Source organism: Balaenoptera physalus, assembly GCF_965194825.1.
Source record: "Balaenoptera physalus genome assembly, chromosome: 9".
NCBI classification, from domain to species: Eukaryota; Metazoa; Chordata; class Mammalia; order Artiodactyla; family Balaenopteridae; genus Balaenoptera; species Balaenoptera physalus.
Genome location: NC_138888.1, coordinates 53,304,366 through 53,318,239, shown reverse-complemented (window position 1 = coordinate 53,318,239; position 13,874 = coordinate 53,304,366). Strand labels below are relative to the sequence as shown.

General features: G+C 36.2%; 1 protein-coding gene across 7 annotated transcripts in view; it reads right to left on the bottom strand.

Moving 5' to 3' along the window:
* ATG5 (autophagy related 5) overlaps positions 1 to 13,874 on the bottom strand; it is a 121,814-nt gene that overhangs the window by 70,183 nt on the left and 37,757 nt on the right. For all 7 annotated transcript variants that reach the window (XR_014267530.1, XM_082475456.1, XM_082475452.1 and 4 more), the window contains one exon: positions 8,410 to 8,572. Coding sequence is in view for 6 of the 7 variants with exons in the window: in XM_082475456.1 (XP_082331582.1) it covers positions 8,410 to 8,572 (163 nt within the window). In the remaining variant the exon portion in view is untranslated. The remainder of the gene's footprint in view (positions 1 to 8,409; positions 8,573 to 13,874) is intronic.

The following is a 13,874-nucleotide window of genomic DNA, read 5'->3' as shown; positions in this document are numbered from 1 at the left end:
GTCAGCAGACAGGCAAATGTTTCAACCTAAAAATATGAACGGATTTTATCAACTGGTAAGCCTGACGTCAATCTTTAGCAAAGTTTTAGAATGTTTTTGAGCATTCAGAAAGTAAAACAATAATTAGTAGAAATCAGCATAAATTTTAAAATACTTATAGCATCAAAGTGACCATGTTTCTTTTTATGACAGTATTAAGGGACTGCATATCAAAAAAATGATTTATCTTAATATAACAATAAAGATCTCCTTCTAGGTGTCTGTAAGCTGGATGAGTGTAGTTAGGCACACTCAACAGTTTCTAAAATGTCTGGGAACCAGCTATGACAGTTTTCATTCTATGACCCACCACATTCAACCAAATACTAAGTCCTAGCAAGTCTACATCTCAACTATTTCTCAAAACTGTCCACTTCTCTCTACCTTCAACACTGCCCTGTAGTCTGAAAAATTCATCTGCTACCTAACCACTGGAATGGACTTGTACTTGGCCTTTTAATTCCATATTTGTTCCCTTCTAATTCATTAACCATACAGTAGTCAGAGATAACTTAAAAAAGAACATCTGATTCCTTTATATCCCTGCTTATAATCTTTCAGCAGTCCCCTATCTACCCCACCTCACTCCCTGGAGATTAAGTTCAATATCACTAAAATGTCCTATCAGACCCTGAATAGATAGGGTCCTCTATCCAATTTGCAGTGTTATCTACTTGCCACTCTCAATCTTGATCACCGTGCTCTAGTCAGAATAGCCTTCTTGAGCCTTATAAAGAAAATTGAGGCCTTGGAGAACCACTGATTAAACACAGAAGAACCACAGGAGGCTTGAAGGGGGAAGTCCAAGTAACATGGCTTTAAAGATTTGCTTAAAGGAAGTAAAAGTACCCCTTAAATAAAATATTGATTTTGAAAAAAAAAAAGAATAGCCTTCTTAAAGCCCCTAGAATTTATTAAGCTCTTTTCTCCTTCTCAGCCTAACCCAGATCATTCCCTGTGCCTGGAACACTTTCATCACAACCACACTGCTCTCTATCCCTTCCTCTATAACTCAAGATATAAATGTAATAATTATTTAAAGGCTATCTGTTTAATGTCTGCCTCTCCCACCAGAATGTAAACTCTGAGGGAAGGAACCATGGCTGTCATACTCACCCCAGCGCCCCCTATGCCTAGCACAGTGCCTGGCAATGTGGTAGATCCTTGTAATTGGCTAATCCATACTATCAGGATCTGGGTATAACTCTCGTATAATGACTGTTCTTTCCAAGACTTGATTAAATAACAGAGTATAAAGTCTGTGAAGAATATAAATCTGTGAGCAATATTCATAGCGCTAGATTAAAGAATGAAAATTTCTATAAACTCAGAGTGGGGGAGGGGTGAGAGCAGATGAAACAAGACTGACCATATACTGATAACTGCTGAGATGGGTGATAGGTATGTGGATGCTCATTACACTATTTTCTTTGCTCTTATTTATACAATGTGATCCCAGTGTTCTCATGACTGATAAACATCTGAGTTTTTCTAAAGAAAGGAAGCTTACCAAATAGTGACCTTTCACTGAGACAAAAGGTTCAAGAAGAATACTTACGCTTCCTATTGACAGTTCTACATAGGAATCTCCTTCCACACCACCTACACATTAGAACAGTACTGACACTGTGATAACAGCACAGAAATGGAAGCTTCAAGATACAGAGTTAAGTCCAAAAATCTCCTGTCTTTCTGTTTTAGTAGTCTTTCTATGACCACATTTATTTCTAGAAAGTTATCTATTGCCTTTTACCTAAGTCCTGCTTGAAAGGACCAGGAAGGAAGAGAGGGAAAGAGGGAGAGGTAAAGAGAGAGAGAGAGAGAGACAGAGCGAGAGAGAAATAAACAATAATTATTCTTCCAGCAAATCCTCTGGAATCAAGACTATCTAATCACCAGAATTCAGGTGTAAGTGATTACCACTGGACAGTCTTTGAATCTGAGTCTTGTGAGGTTTCATCACCTTGACATTTACAAGGAAACTCCATCTCAGAAGAGTGATCTGCCATGGCCACACAACCAATAGGAGATAAGCAAAGAAAGATCAAGTCCAATGCTCCTTCTCAGACCAAGAGATTCTCAGTCCATTACTTATACTACTATATTGCAACTGATAAAAACAAAGCAATGCAATCACAACCCAACTGTCTCTATCATATAAGCTTGTTATAACCATTATATGGTTATAATGTTATAACCATTGCATTTCTTTTGCATCACCCACCAAACAAAAGTATTTTCAAAATGCTATGACTTATCATAAAATTCACCTTAAGCTAATCACTATTTCCTCTTAAAAACCAGTTTTAAGTTAAAATGGTACACTACCAAATAATTGATTTCTCTAAAAAATTACTTAGCTCAAAAGGATTAACCATACTTTATAAACAATGTAAATTTTCAATATTTAGCAGTGAAAACTTGCATTTATTTGAAGGTCTATGGAATTTATTTGATGCCATCTTTTCTTTTTTAGTATACTCAGAAAACCAAAGCTGAAAACTAAGTCATATATTATGTTAAAAATATTTTTTAGAGATTTTCTCAAATGTCTAGCTTATAAGAAAAACCTCCTGGCATTTAATAGAAAATAGCCTGCAAATATAGTGACAAGTGCCTCATAAATAATAAAAATGCTACTTTCTTCTCTTTTTTTGTGGTCATTACCTTTGTTTCACAGGGAGGTTAAATACTTTTATATCTAAAATGAAAACCCATAAAAAACACTGAAAGGCACAGTATGTCTTAAATGAGCTTTCTTGGTTTCAAAAGCTTTTCTTATTTCTCTTTCACAGAGATCTGAAAAATTAAAATTAGCATTTGAAAGTATTCAAAAATTGTTTAAATCGTTTAGTTGCTATGCTGTACAGGTGCAGTTCTGAATGAAATAAATTTACCATCTGCTTTGTCTCAATTCTGACCAATTTACAATTACACTAACCAACAGGTGAAATGTCTTTGCCCTAACAAATCTGTAAGACTTTCTTTTGGATGGAAAAATTCTTAAACATAAAATCCACTTCCATAATTAAAAATTTTAAAGGTACTTCCTCTATTTTATACTAATATTAATCTATTTATAAAAAGCTGTTAACAGTATTTCCTTGTTGTACTAGGTAGGATTAAAATAAAGGAGTCACTCAGTCAGTATTTATTTTGTCCATTCTATGCCTAAGAATATATTAGGTGCTGGGGATACAGAAAATGCATGATACACTCTAACCAAGAGAAATTTATATTCTAGCAGAATACATAAACCATAACTATAACAGAGAGTGAATTATGAGAGCAAGAATGCATATGAATGGACAAGGAGCCATGAAAATATAAATAGTTCTGCCTCCACTTGGCTGTAGCTTCACAAAAACAGGTTCCATGTTTGTTCTATCACTGCTGGATGATCACTAGCTCCTAGCATAGTGTTAGGCACATATTAGATGTTCATTAAATAGTTTGTTGGCTAAAAAAAAAATGAAAGAGGCAAGTTTTCACTTAGAGGGTGACAAGACAGATGAGCATTAAAACATTAAGTAAGAATTAAATAGACAAAAAGGGAGGGAAAGGTTATTCTAGGCAGAAGGAACAGAATGAACTACTATACCCACCTTTCACCAATTTACCTTAATGTAGGTAACATTCAACATTTTACCCCAAATATATTTTCTACAAACAACCTTTACCCAGTCAAAGATTTTCTAAATGTATATTTCAATTTTAAAAGGTATAAAATAAACTATCAAGGTCTCCACAGGATACCACATGTAGGATTTTGAGTGTGTAAACTCAATCATTAGCAGTACCAATATAACCAAACATTATAGCTACGAAAATAATTTATAGCTAAAAAAAAAGGAACAAAATCTATTTCAACCACATAACCATTTTAAGTTGGATTTAATGAAACTCAATTTGAAAAGTAATTTAATAAAAGTTAAATTAATAAAAATAACTTTAAAATAGTCATATATCCAAGAAAGAATATATGCTAAGACAAAAATAGGAAAAAAGGAATTTTATAAAAAAATATTTTTTTTATATAAAAAAATAGCAATGAAGGCAGTTATTAGACTAAGTCTGATACGTTAAGTTATACCAAGTTCTGAACATGTGACACTGTGAGTCATGCTCTAGATCAATGATAAATACAAGCTGTTGGTTTAATCAACCTTCTATAGGCTGGCAAATGTTTTCTAAAAGGGTTAGAGAGTAAATATTTTAAGCTGTGGGCCACATGGTCTCTTTCACAACTATTTTTTTTTTTACTTTTTAACATCTTTATTGGAGTATAATTGCTTTACACTGTTGTGTTAGCTGCTGCTGTATAACAAAGTGAATCAGCTATACATATACATATATCCCCATATCTCCTCCCTCTTGCGTCTCCCTCCCACCCTCCCTATCCCACCCCTCTAGGTGGTCACAAAGCATGAGCTGATCTCCCTGTGCTAATCGGCTGCTTCCCACTAGCTATTTTACATTTGGTAGTATATATATGTCCATGCCACTCTCTCACTTCATCCCAGCTTACCCTTCCCCCTCCCCGTGTCCTCAAGTCCATTCTCTACCTCTGTGTCTTTATTCCTGTCCTGCCTCTAGGTTCGTTAGAACCATTTTTTTTTTTTTTTTTAGATTCCATATATATGTGTTAGCATACGGTGTTTGTTTTTCTCTTTCTGACTTACTTCACTCTGTATGACAGACTCTAGGTCCATCCACCTCACTACAAATAACTCAGTTCCGTTTCTTTTTATGGCTGAGTAATATTCCATTGTATGTATGTGCCACATCTTCTTTATCCATTCATCTGTCAATGGACACTTAGGTTGCTTTCATGTCCTATCTATTGTAAATAGTGCTGCAATGAACACTGTGGTACATGACTCTTTTTGAATTATGGTTTTCTCAGGGTATATGCCCAGTAGTGGGATTGCTGGGTCATATGGTAGTTCTATTTTTAGTTTTTTAAGGAACTTCCATACTGTTCTCCATAGTGGCTGTATCAATTTACATTCCCACAAACAGTGCAAGAGCGTTCCCTTTTCTCCACACTCTCTTCAGCATTTATTGTTTGTAGATTTTTTGATGATGGCCATTCTGACTGGTGTGAGGTGATACCTCATTGTCGTTCTGATTTGCATTTCTCTAATGATTAGTGATGTTGAGCATCCTTTCATGTGTTTGTTGGCAATCTATATATCTTCTTTGGAGAAATGTCTATTTAGGTCTTCTGCCCATTTTGGGATTGGGTTGTTTGTTTTTTTGATCACAACTATTTAACTCAGCTGTTGTAGCATGAAAGTAGCCATAGATGTTACATAAATGAATTGGTGTGGCAGGGTTCTAATAAATCTTTATTTACAAAAACAGGTGGCTGGCTCATGACCACACTTTTTGCCAACCCCTGTTCTAGAGTCTCAAAGTGACTTCTCAATAATTCTTTTTATCAAGACAGCTTTACTTCCTTTCAAACACTTTCACATAAACTGTATTAGTGTTTCGTTAAAGCTTCTAAAAACATTTATAGGAAAACATAGCAGATATTCTCTTATTTTACAGATAAAGAAACTGAAGCTAAAAGGGATTGAGTGACTTGCCCTAAGGAGCTACCAGAAGAGCTGAGACTAAAAACCACACCTTTGTTATTTCCACAACTCTTACCCATCACCCTCCATACCTAATCCTCTAATGCCCCAACTGAAACAGTTCAATCATTTTTAGAATCTTCTGCTGAATCCCTGGGCTCTCTATAGCTGACTCACCATGCTCACAATAGATTTCAAGAACATCTACTTAAAAGTTCATCTAAATTATTTACTTAAATTCTGAAGACAAATTACTCTCAGATCTCTTCTCTCTTTAGAACATTCCTGTCTTCTTCCATTTAAGCAATCCTCTTATTCATAAGCCTCCTAAAATGTCACTTCATCTACAAATAGCCAGCCAGGAAAAGGAAAAAGTACACCTTCTTAAGGGGTTGTAAACTCTTTTGATCACTTAATAAGAATATGTGTACTCAGTAATATAAATGAAGTGAAAGGCCTGGTGCCTTCCTTTTGCAAAACTTACAACCTAATTAAGAAATATCAGAGGTACAAATATGAAACTAAGGAGCAACTCCATGTAACTTGGGTCAAATCTAAGAAACTTAAAAGAAATGTGAAAATTTAATTTACAGGACACACTGTCATAAAATACATACCTTTTGTACTAATGAAGTCACAGATAATGCCCTGTATTTTGCATAATGAAAGTTTAATAAATACTAAATAACTACAGACAACTCTGTGAAATGGTAATGATACAGTCCAAAAGATAAAACTGTATCACATTTAAAAAAAAATTTTTTTTAAGGGGGAAAGAGGGGTCTTCTCTTATTCTAGTTGTTGCCATGAAAGAGCAGCTTATATTGTACCAACTCCTTGTCCAAAAACAAGTATCGAAGATGGACAAAATACAGACAGTCCTTGCTTTGCACAGTAGTGCAGGACTAGAAAAATGACCATGCAACATAAAACCATGCAAAGTGATCTTAATAGTTAATGGGAAAATTTATGATTGCTTTGTGATCTTTTAGAAAATTCTCAAAATATTAAAAACTCTGATGGTTATAAATGTACAGGAAAATGAAAAAAGTAAATAAAACTAATATTTATTTAGTACTGTGTTTAACAGTACACTAATTAAAGCATTAGAAACATGGAGAATTAAAGTGCTTTATTTGTAAAAATCTTAAGCACAGTTTGAATAGTGCCTGCTTTCTTACAAGCAAGCATCTTTCCTAAACCTTGGCAAATTATCATACTCCTTTCTAAGTTTGGATCAACTTCAAACATGTTACTTGCACGTTCAACACCATGAGATATCCCTGTTCCTTTAATGTGATATTTTTGCCAGTATCACTCCTTCTGGGATAACTTCATCTTTTTCATCACAACCACTTCCCTCATTTGTGTGGAAGAGTTTGCCTTCACTAAGCTCCTGGGGCTGCATATCTAAAGTCTCTCAAATGGTGGTAGTGTCAACAGCCCCACAGTTAGCTATGTCTTCTATAATTCCACTACCTTCTATTCAAATTTCACTTCCAGCATTATCACTTTTTGTTTCTTTGCTACACTTTCATCTTTCTTGGCTAATTCCCTCTTTCAATTATCCAGTTTTACAAAATGTTATGTGGGCTTATCAATGGGCACAAGGGGGCTTCCCTGGTGGCGCAGTGGTTGAGAATCTGCCTGCCAATGCAGGGGACACGGGTTCGAGCCCTGGTCTGGGAGGATCCCACATGCCGCGGAGCAACTAGGCCCATGAGCCACAACTACTGAGCCTGCGCGTCTGGAGCCTGTGCTCCGCAACAAGAGAGGCCACGATAGTGAGAGGCCCGCGCACCGCGATGAAGAGTGGCCCCCACTTGCCACAGCTAGAGAAAGCCCTAGCACAGAAACGAAGACCCAACATAGCAATCAATCAATCAATCAATAAATAAATAAATCTTTAATGGACACAAGGAGGCAACACAACTGCATGCTTTGCTGTCTGTGAGTGAATTAAATAACAGCGGCATAACGACGATTCACTGACAGACACTGAAAGTAAGTGACCGGTCACTGATCATGATATGTATCTGTTGTTACATAACGAGTGGACCGAAGAGCTAACTCTTACGTAATTGTACTTTATGTGATTATTCAGTTAATACACCATGACAAATGAAATTTGAGCCACATTGTTGGGGAACTGGCATTATTTAACTAAAGCATGTTAACTGAAATTCATGCATATTTGACCCATGCGAAGTGAGAACTGCCTGTATACAGAACTGTGTGTAGGCGCTGGAGGGCAATCAATGCAGGAAAGATTAAGGAACTATGATGGCTAAGAAGAAGAATACATCAGTAAATTGCAGATTCCCCTCAGCTTTTTCCTTGAGTGTATTTTCTAAATCCCAGCCAGGAGAGAGAGAATCTGAGCACAAAGCAAGGCTTCCTGTTCTGAGAAAGCAGAGACTAGAGATTGTGCCCTACCCAGGCGGAGGTATTTTGGTACATACACAGGGTATTCAGTTGCAATTCCAGAAGGATCGTGACTAGGACTAAGGGCACTTTTTCCAGAAGCTAAACACAGGAAGTTTATACTGTCTTATGTTATGGGCAAAGCAATCTGTCTAATGCTAGGGAATCCAGGAAGAGAGGGATGCTAGAAGGGTACAATGTAAGAAAGGTATGACCAAAGGTAGCTTCTTTGTGAAATTCTGTGCACAGAGGCTGGAATTTAAACTTGTACCACCAACCCTAAGATGTACCAATTACTCACAGGATTATAGTTACTTCATACTTCATAAAGTGGTATTATGAAATTAAACATTGTTATATTTACCATTTTGTAAACCCATCCAGAGTTGCTTGTGATCTTTTTTCTGCATTTCATTGATTACTTGACTTTTGTGCTTTAAAGCATCCGCTTCTTTCACACAAGACATAAAATGAGCTTCAATTACATCCTTAGATGGACAGTGCAGAAGGTCCTTTTCTGGAAAACTCTATCAAAGGAAGAAAAAATACACATATAAAACAGGTACACACATTAGAAAATTAGCTCTTCAAAGAATTGTTATCTCCTGCAATTTTCCAATATTTTAAGCAAACCACCTCTTACCTTTGCAATAAAGAGATTTTAGTATAACTCCAAATACGTTTTAAAATTAACTTAAAAATCTTTAGCTGTCTGGCATATTCTGCACTTTTTCCAAATAATCCTTATGTGATATGGTATGCATTTATACAACATGAAAAAAGATATGAAAGAGCAAGAATTTTAAAAATAGCTTTTTGACTGACCATACCTAGTATTGGCAAGAATGTGGATGGAAATGTAAAATGGTACAAACACTGTGGAAAACAGTTTGGTAGTTTCTTCTAAAAAAGCAAACAGATACCTACCATCTGATCCTGTCATTCTACAACTAGGTATTTACTTAAGAGGAATAAAAGCATATGTCTACACAAAGACTTGTACATGAATGTTCACAGCAGCTTTATTTGTAGCAATAAAAACACAGGAAGCAACCTAAATGTCAACAGGTAAACAAATATATAAACTGTGGTATAAACTTATCAAAGTGTACACTTTTAACATGCATAGTTTCCTTTAGGTCAATTAGAGCTTGACAAAGCTGTTAAAATGTAAGGTCAAACAGCTAAATTTACATTCTTTACCTTCACTGAATCTTTTAGGCAGTTGAGGCAATGATCATTGGACAAATAAGCAGTTATGTAAATGAGATGACATGCACTTTTCACCGAAAAAAAAAGAAAGATATTAACAATGATAGCTAACTCTAATTGAGCACTTAGTATGTGACAAACATCGTAATAAGACTTTAATCTGGATTAAATCATTTAATTTTCCTAACAACTCGAGGTAAACACTATTGTTATTGCTATTTTACAGATAAAAAATATATAAATAAAGCTCTGGGAGTGGATAGAATTGTACAGCTTGCTAGTGGTGGAGTTAGAATTAGTCTGACTCAACATTCCCAGCTCTTAAACCACCATGCAATACCACTTCCTCCCTAAGACCTAAATATGTACTTAATGATTATATTCGAACATTATCTTACCAAAAAAAGACATTGTTCTATAAGTCCTTTAATAAAAATGGAGTCAAATAATAATGGTAGAAAATAGCATTTAGTTATAGCCTACTCATGTTATTGTATTAATAGACAACATTCAATTATCCAAGTCATGGAAAGCTCCTGAATGATTAGGAAATTTACCATAGATGCCCTCCTAACAAAGGAAAAGGCACTTGACTACCTATGGCTATCTCCTAAAGCATATTTTTTAAATGCAAATAATCAGTCACACCTCCTTCTATTTTCATAGAATCCAGCCTCACAGTTTCTGCTGAGTAAATGGTAAGCCACTATATAACTACCCGCTGGTCACAGTTGCCTAGAGCAGAAGGAAACAGCTGAGACAATCAAATTGTCTCTCTAGGTACAAATGGATTCCAGATTCATGGTGCTCTTGAACTAGAAGTCCATAAAGAATTAAGATGGATGCTTTCAGACACAGGCACACAAAGGCAAAGAATAGGAGAAAATATAAAATGTCTTAAGAATGCAAAGGCAAAAGGAGAATATGAGGGACAGATAAAACTAAAAGATGAGAGAGGATATGGACAGCAGAGAGAGTGTCCCTGCCATAAGCAACTTTACAATCAGCTGTATTTGCTTTGAATTAGCTAGACTGAAGGGATTTGCCCTGGATTCCTGACCAGGACAAAGAATTAAGTGTACATCATATCAATTCTGTTACAGTCAAATGGATTAGCATTATGATAGTTATTTGTATTTAAGAAAATTTCAGTTTTGTTATACTTGATCTATAAAATTAGAAGGGCTTTTTCAGACCAATGCTTTCTTTATTTTTTACTTTTTTAGGCCGTGCAGCATGTGGGATCTTTGCTCCCCAGCCAACCAGGGATAGAACCTGCACCCCCTGCAGTGGAAGGGCGGAGTCTTAGCCACTGGACTGCCAGGGAAGTCTAGAAGGGCTTTTTCAGTTATTGTACAGTAGTCCCCAACCTTTTTGGCACCAGGGACCGGTTTCATGGGAGACGAATTTTCCTGGGAAGGGATTTGGGCAGTGGTTGGGGCGGGGTGGTAGGGATGGTTCAGGGGGTAATGAAGCTTTGCTCGCTTGCCCGCCACTCACCTCCTGCTGTGCGGCCCGGTTCCTAAAAGGCTGGGGACCCCTGTTGTACAGTTCACTACACTGCTAATTATCCACTTTGGTTATGAATGAGTGGCAGAAAATATAAAAGTTCATATTTCAAAGAAAATATTGTTTTCATGTAGTTTAATTTATGACCTATTTAAGCTTAAATACCGTTAGAATTTCTTAAAATTGTATACAAGCTGATTATGAAAAAAAGGAGTTAGGATCTCTCAAACCACTGGTTTGAAAAATCAGGAGGAAAAAAATCCTGCCATTTTTTAGTGTTGCATCAGCATAGGCTGCTAATTCCTTCAATGGCTCTTGTAACCAGAGAAGGTACTGAGGTTTTGCTTTTCCCAGACTTCCACTGCTTTGCAGGTTTCTAAACTTAACCAATGCTGACACCTATAATTGATAGCTGACAATTCCAAATGCCTAGTCTTTATAGCAAAAGAGGGGGTCTATTAAGAGCGTGCATGTTTGTACACCTACCCTTCAACAGAGAATGCCCTATCTCCAGATGAACTCTTTAATGAAATGAACTCAGGGGAAGCATGAGAGCAGTAACAGAAAAACGGAGATACCTGCTTAGGCAGCCATAGCAGTTGAATTAATTGTGGCAATGAATACAGTGTCAGATGTCTCACCCAAAGCCCCCTCAGCTTCTACTCATGAAATGCTCTTCTTTCCATGATTAGCTTGGGCTGGGGTGGGAAATCTTTATTTGAAAGCTTCACAATAAAATTACAAGCAGAATCTTGATTTGTTACATTCCATTTCTAAATCTCTTCTCATATACATGAGCAGTTTTTTGTTTAAGTCCATATCTTTTCAGTCCAAACTCTTGCAAATAAAGGCAGCGACTTTAACACCATGTTTACTTGCTTTCATTAATCTTCCAAGTCAGAATCCTAATAAACTAATCTAATTTCACTTTTTTCCTGAAAGGTTCCATTTACTTATATATTATTACCTGTGTCCTTTAATTAAAATATTAATCCAGGCAGTCTGGAGTATGTCCAGACGCATTAGAGATAACCAAATAACACTAAACGAAACATTAAAACTAGTTACAAAGTTAGTAGGAAAAAAAGCCTTTTCAGTCTATTAATAATAATATTACAAGCTCTATTATGACAATAGAGCAAAACAAAAAAACATTTTCCATGTACTGCTGATTCCTCCTTCTCCCCGTCTCCCACATCCAATCAAGTTCTGTTGACTCTACATCCTAAATAGATCTGAATCCATTCACTTTCAACATTCCCAATGCCACTTTCCTAGTACAAATTAACAACTATGTGAAATTTCTGAAAAACCTCGTGACTGGATCCCATGCCCCAAATCTTACCCTCTTTAATTCATTTTTCACATTTGGAGTCATGCTGATCTTTCTAAAATGCAAATCTGGTCTTCTCACTCAGCTGCTCTGCTCTACTTTTAAGATAAAATCAAACTTCTGATGCTTTCAACATTCGAATGATTTCTCTCTCTGCTAACCTCTCCAGCATAATCTCTTACTCGCATTTCACATACTCCATTCTCTTTCCCTTCTCTCCCACATACAGTCTCTGGTCCAACGATCCTGAATATCTGTCATCTGCTCAGACATTCTTTCAGCCATACTCTCTTTCCTGTTCCTTTACACAAACTATTTCTTCTGCCTGGCACACTCTCCTTGCCTATCTCTCAACCACCTACATGCCTACCCCCCAAAAAAATCCTCCTCAAAATTCAGATTCAGTTTTGATATCACTTCCTTCAGGAAATTTCCCTTACTCCCCAAGTCTAGGTCATGTTCACAAAGTCCTTATACTTGACCCTATAATATCACTTATATTTTATGTCACCGTACTCTTAAAGCTCCTCAAGACAGAGACCAAGACTGTTCTCAAGTCTGTGTCATCTCAAAAAACTTTTAAAAATAAGTAACTTTATTGAGATATGATTTCACATACAGCCAAATGAAGAAATTTTACGCATACAGTTAGATGAATTTTGATACTGCGTAACTGTCAGCCCAAACAAGATACAGAATATTACCATCACCTTCTAAAAAGTTCCTTGGTGCCCTGTGCAATCAGTTCCCCCATTTTGAACCTCAGCTATCACTGATCTGATTTGTATCACCAGAGATTAGGTTTGCCTATAATATAATCACATATCAACAGAATCATACAATGTGCGGTATTGTGTACTCTAGCATCTTTCACTTAGCATGTTTTTGAGATTCATTTTTGTTACTGCATGTATCCGTAGTTAGTTTCTTTTTATTGCATAGTAGTGTACAACTGAATGGATATACCACCATCTGTTAATCCAAAACCCTGTTAGTAGACATTAAGATTACATGCAAATTTTGGCTATTACTAAGAAAGTTGCTATGAACATTAGTGTACAAGTCTTCTGAGAACATGTTTTCATTTTTCTTGAGTATATACCTTGAAACAGAAATGTCGTCATAAAGAAAGTTTATGTCTAACTTTATTTAAAAACTGCCAAACTATTTTCCAAGATGAAAGTACAATTTTACACTCCCTCCAGCAATGTAAGAGTTCTGGTTACTACATTCCTCAAACTTAGTACTGTCAGAATTTTTTTTTTGGCCGCACCGTGTGGCTTGCGGGATCTTAGTTCCCTGAACAGAGATTGAACCCGCCCCAGGGCAGTGAAAGTGCCAAGTCCTAACCACTGGACCACCAGGGAATTCCTTTTTTTGGGGTACTGTATTTTTAATTTTAGTCATCCTACTGAGTGTGAAGCAACATCTCATTTTGGTTTTTAATACACATTTCCCTGATGACTGATGATGTTGAGCACCTTTTCATGTGCTAATTGATTATTCCCACATGAACATACATATACATAGCATACATATATTATATATCTGTTCATATATATACACATATACATGTGTGTGTGCATACACATGTCTGTTTAGATCTTTTGGATGTGTTCCAAAGTGAATGATATATTAGGGAACAATTTGAACAATGTAAATTTCATGTTTACTTTTGTAAACATTGTCCACAATAGTAGGTGAAGACAAAAAATGCACCCAGCTAAACCAAACCATATCAGAACACACAAAACACACACACACCTCAGAAATGG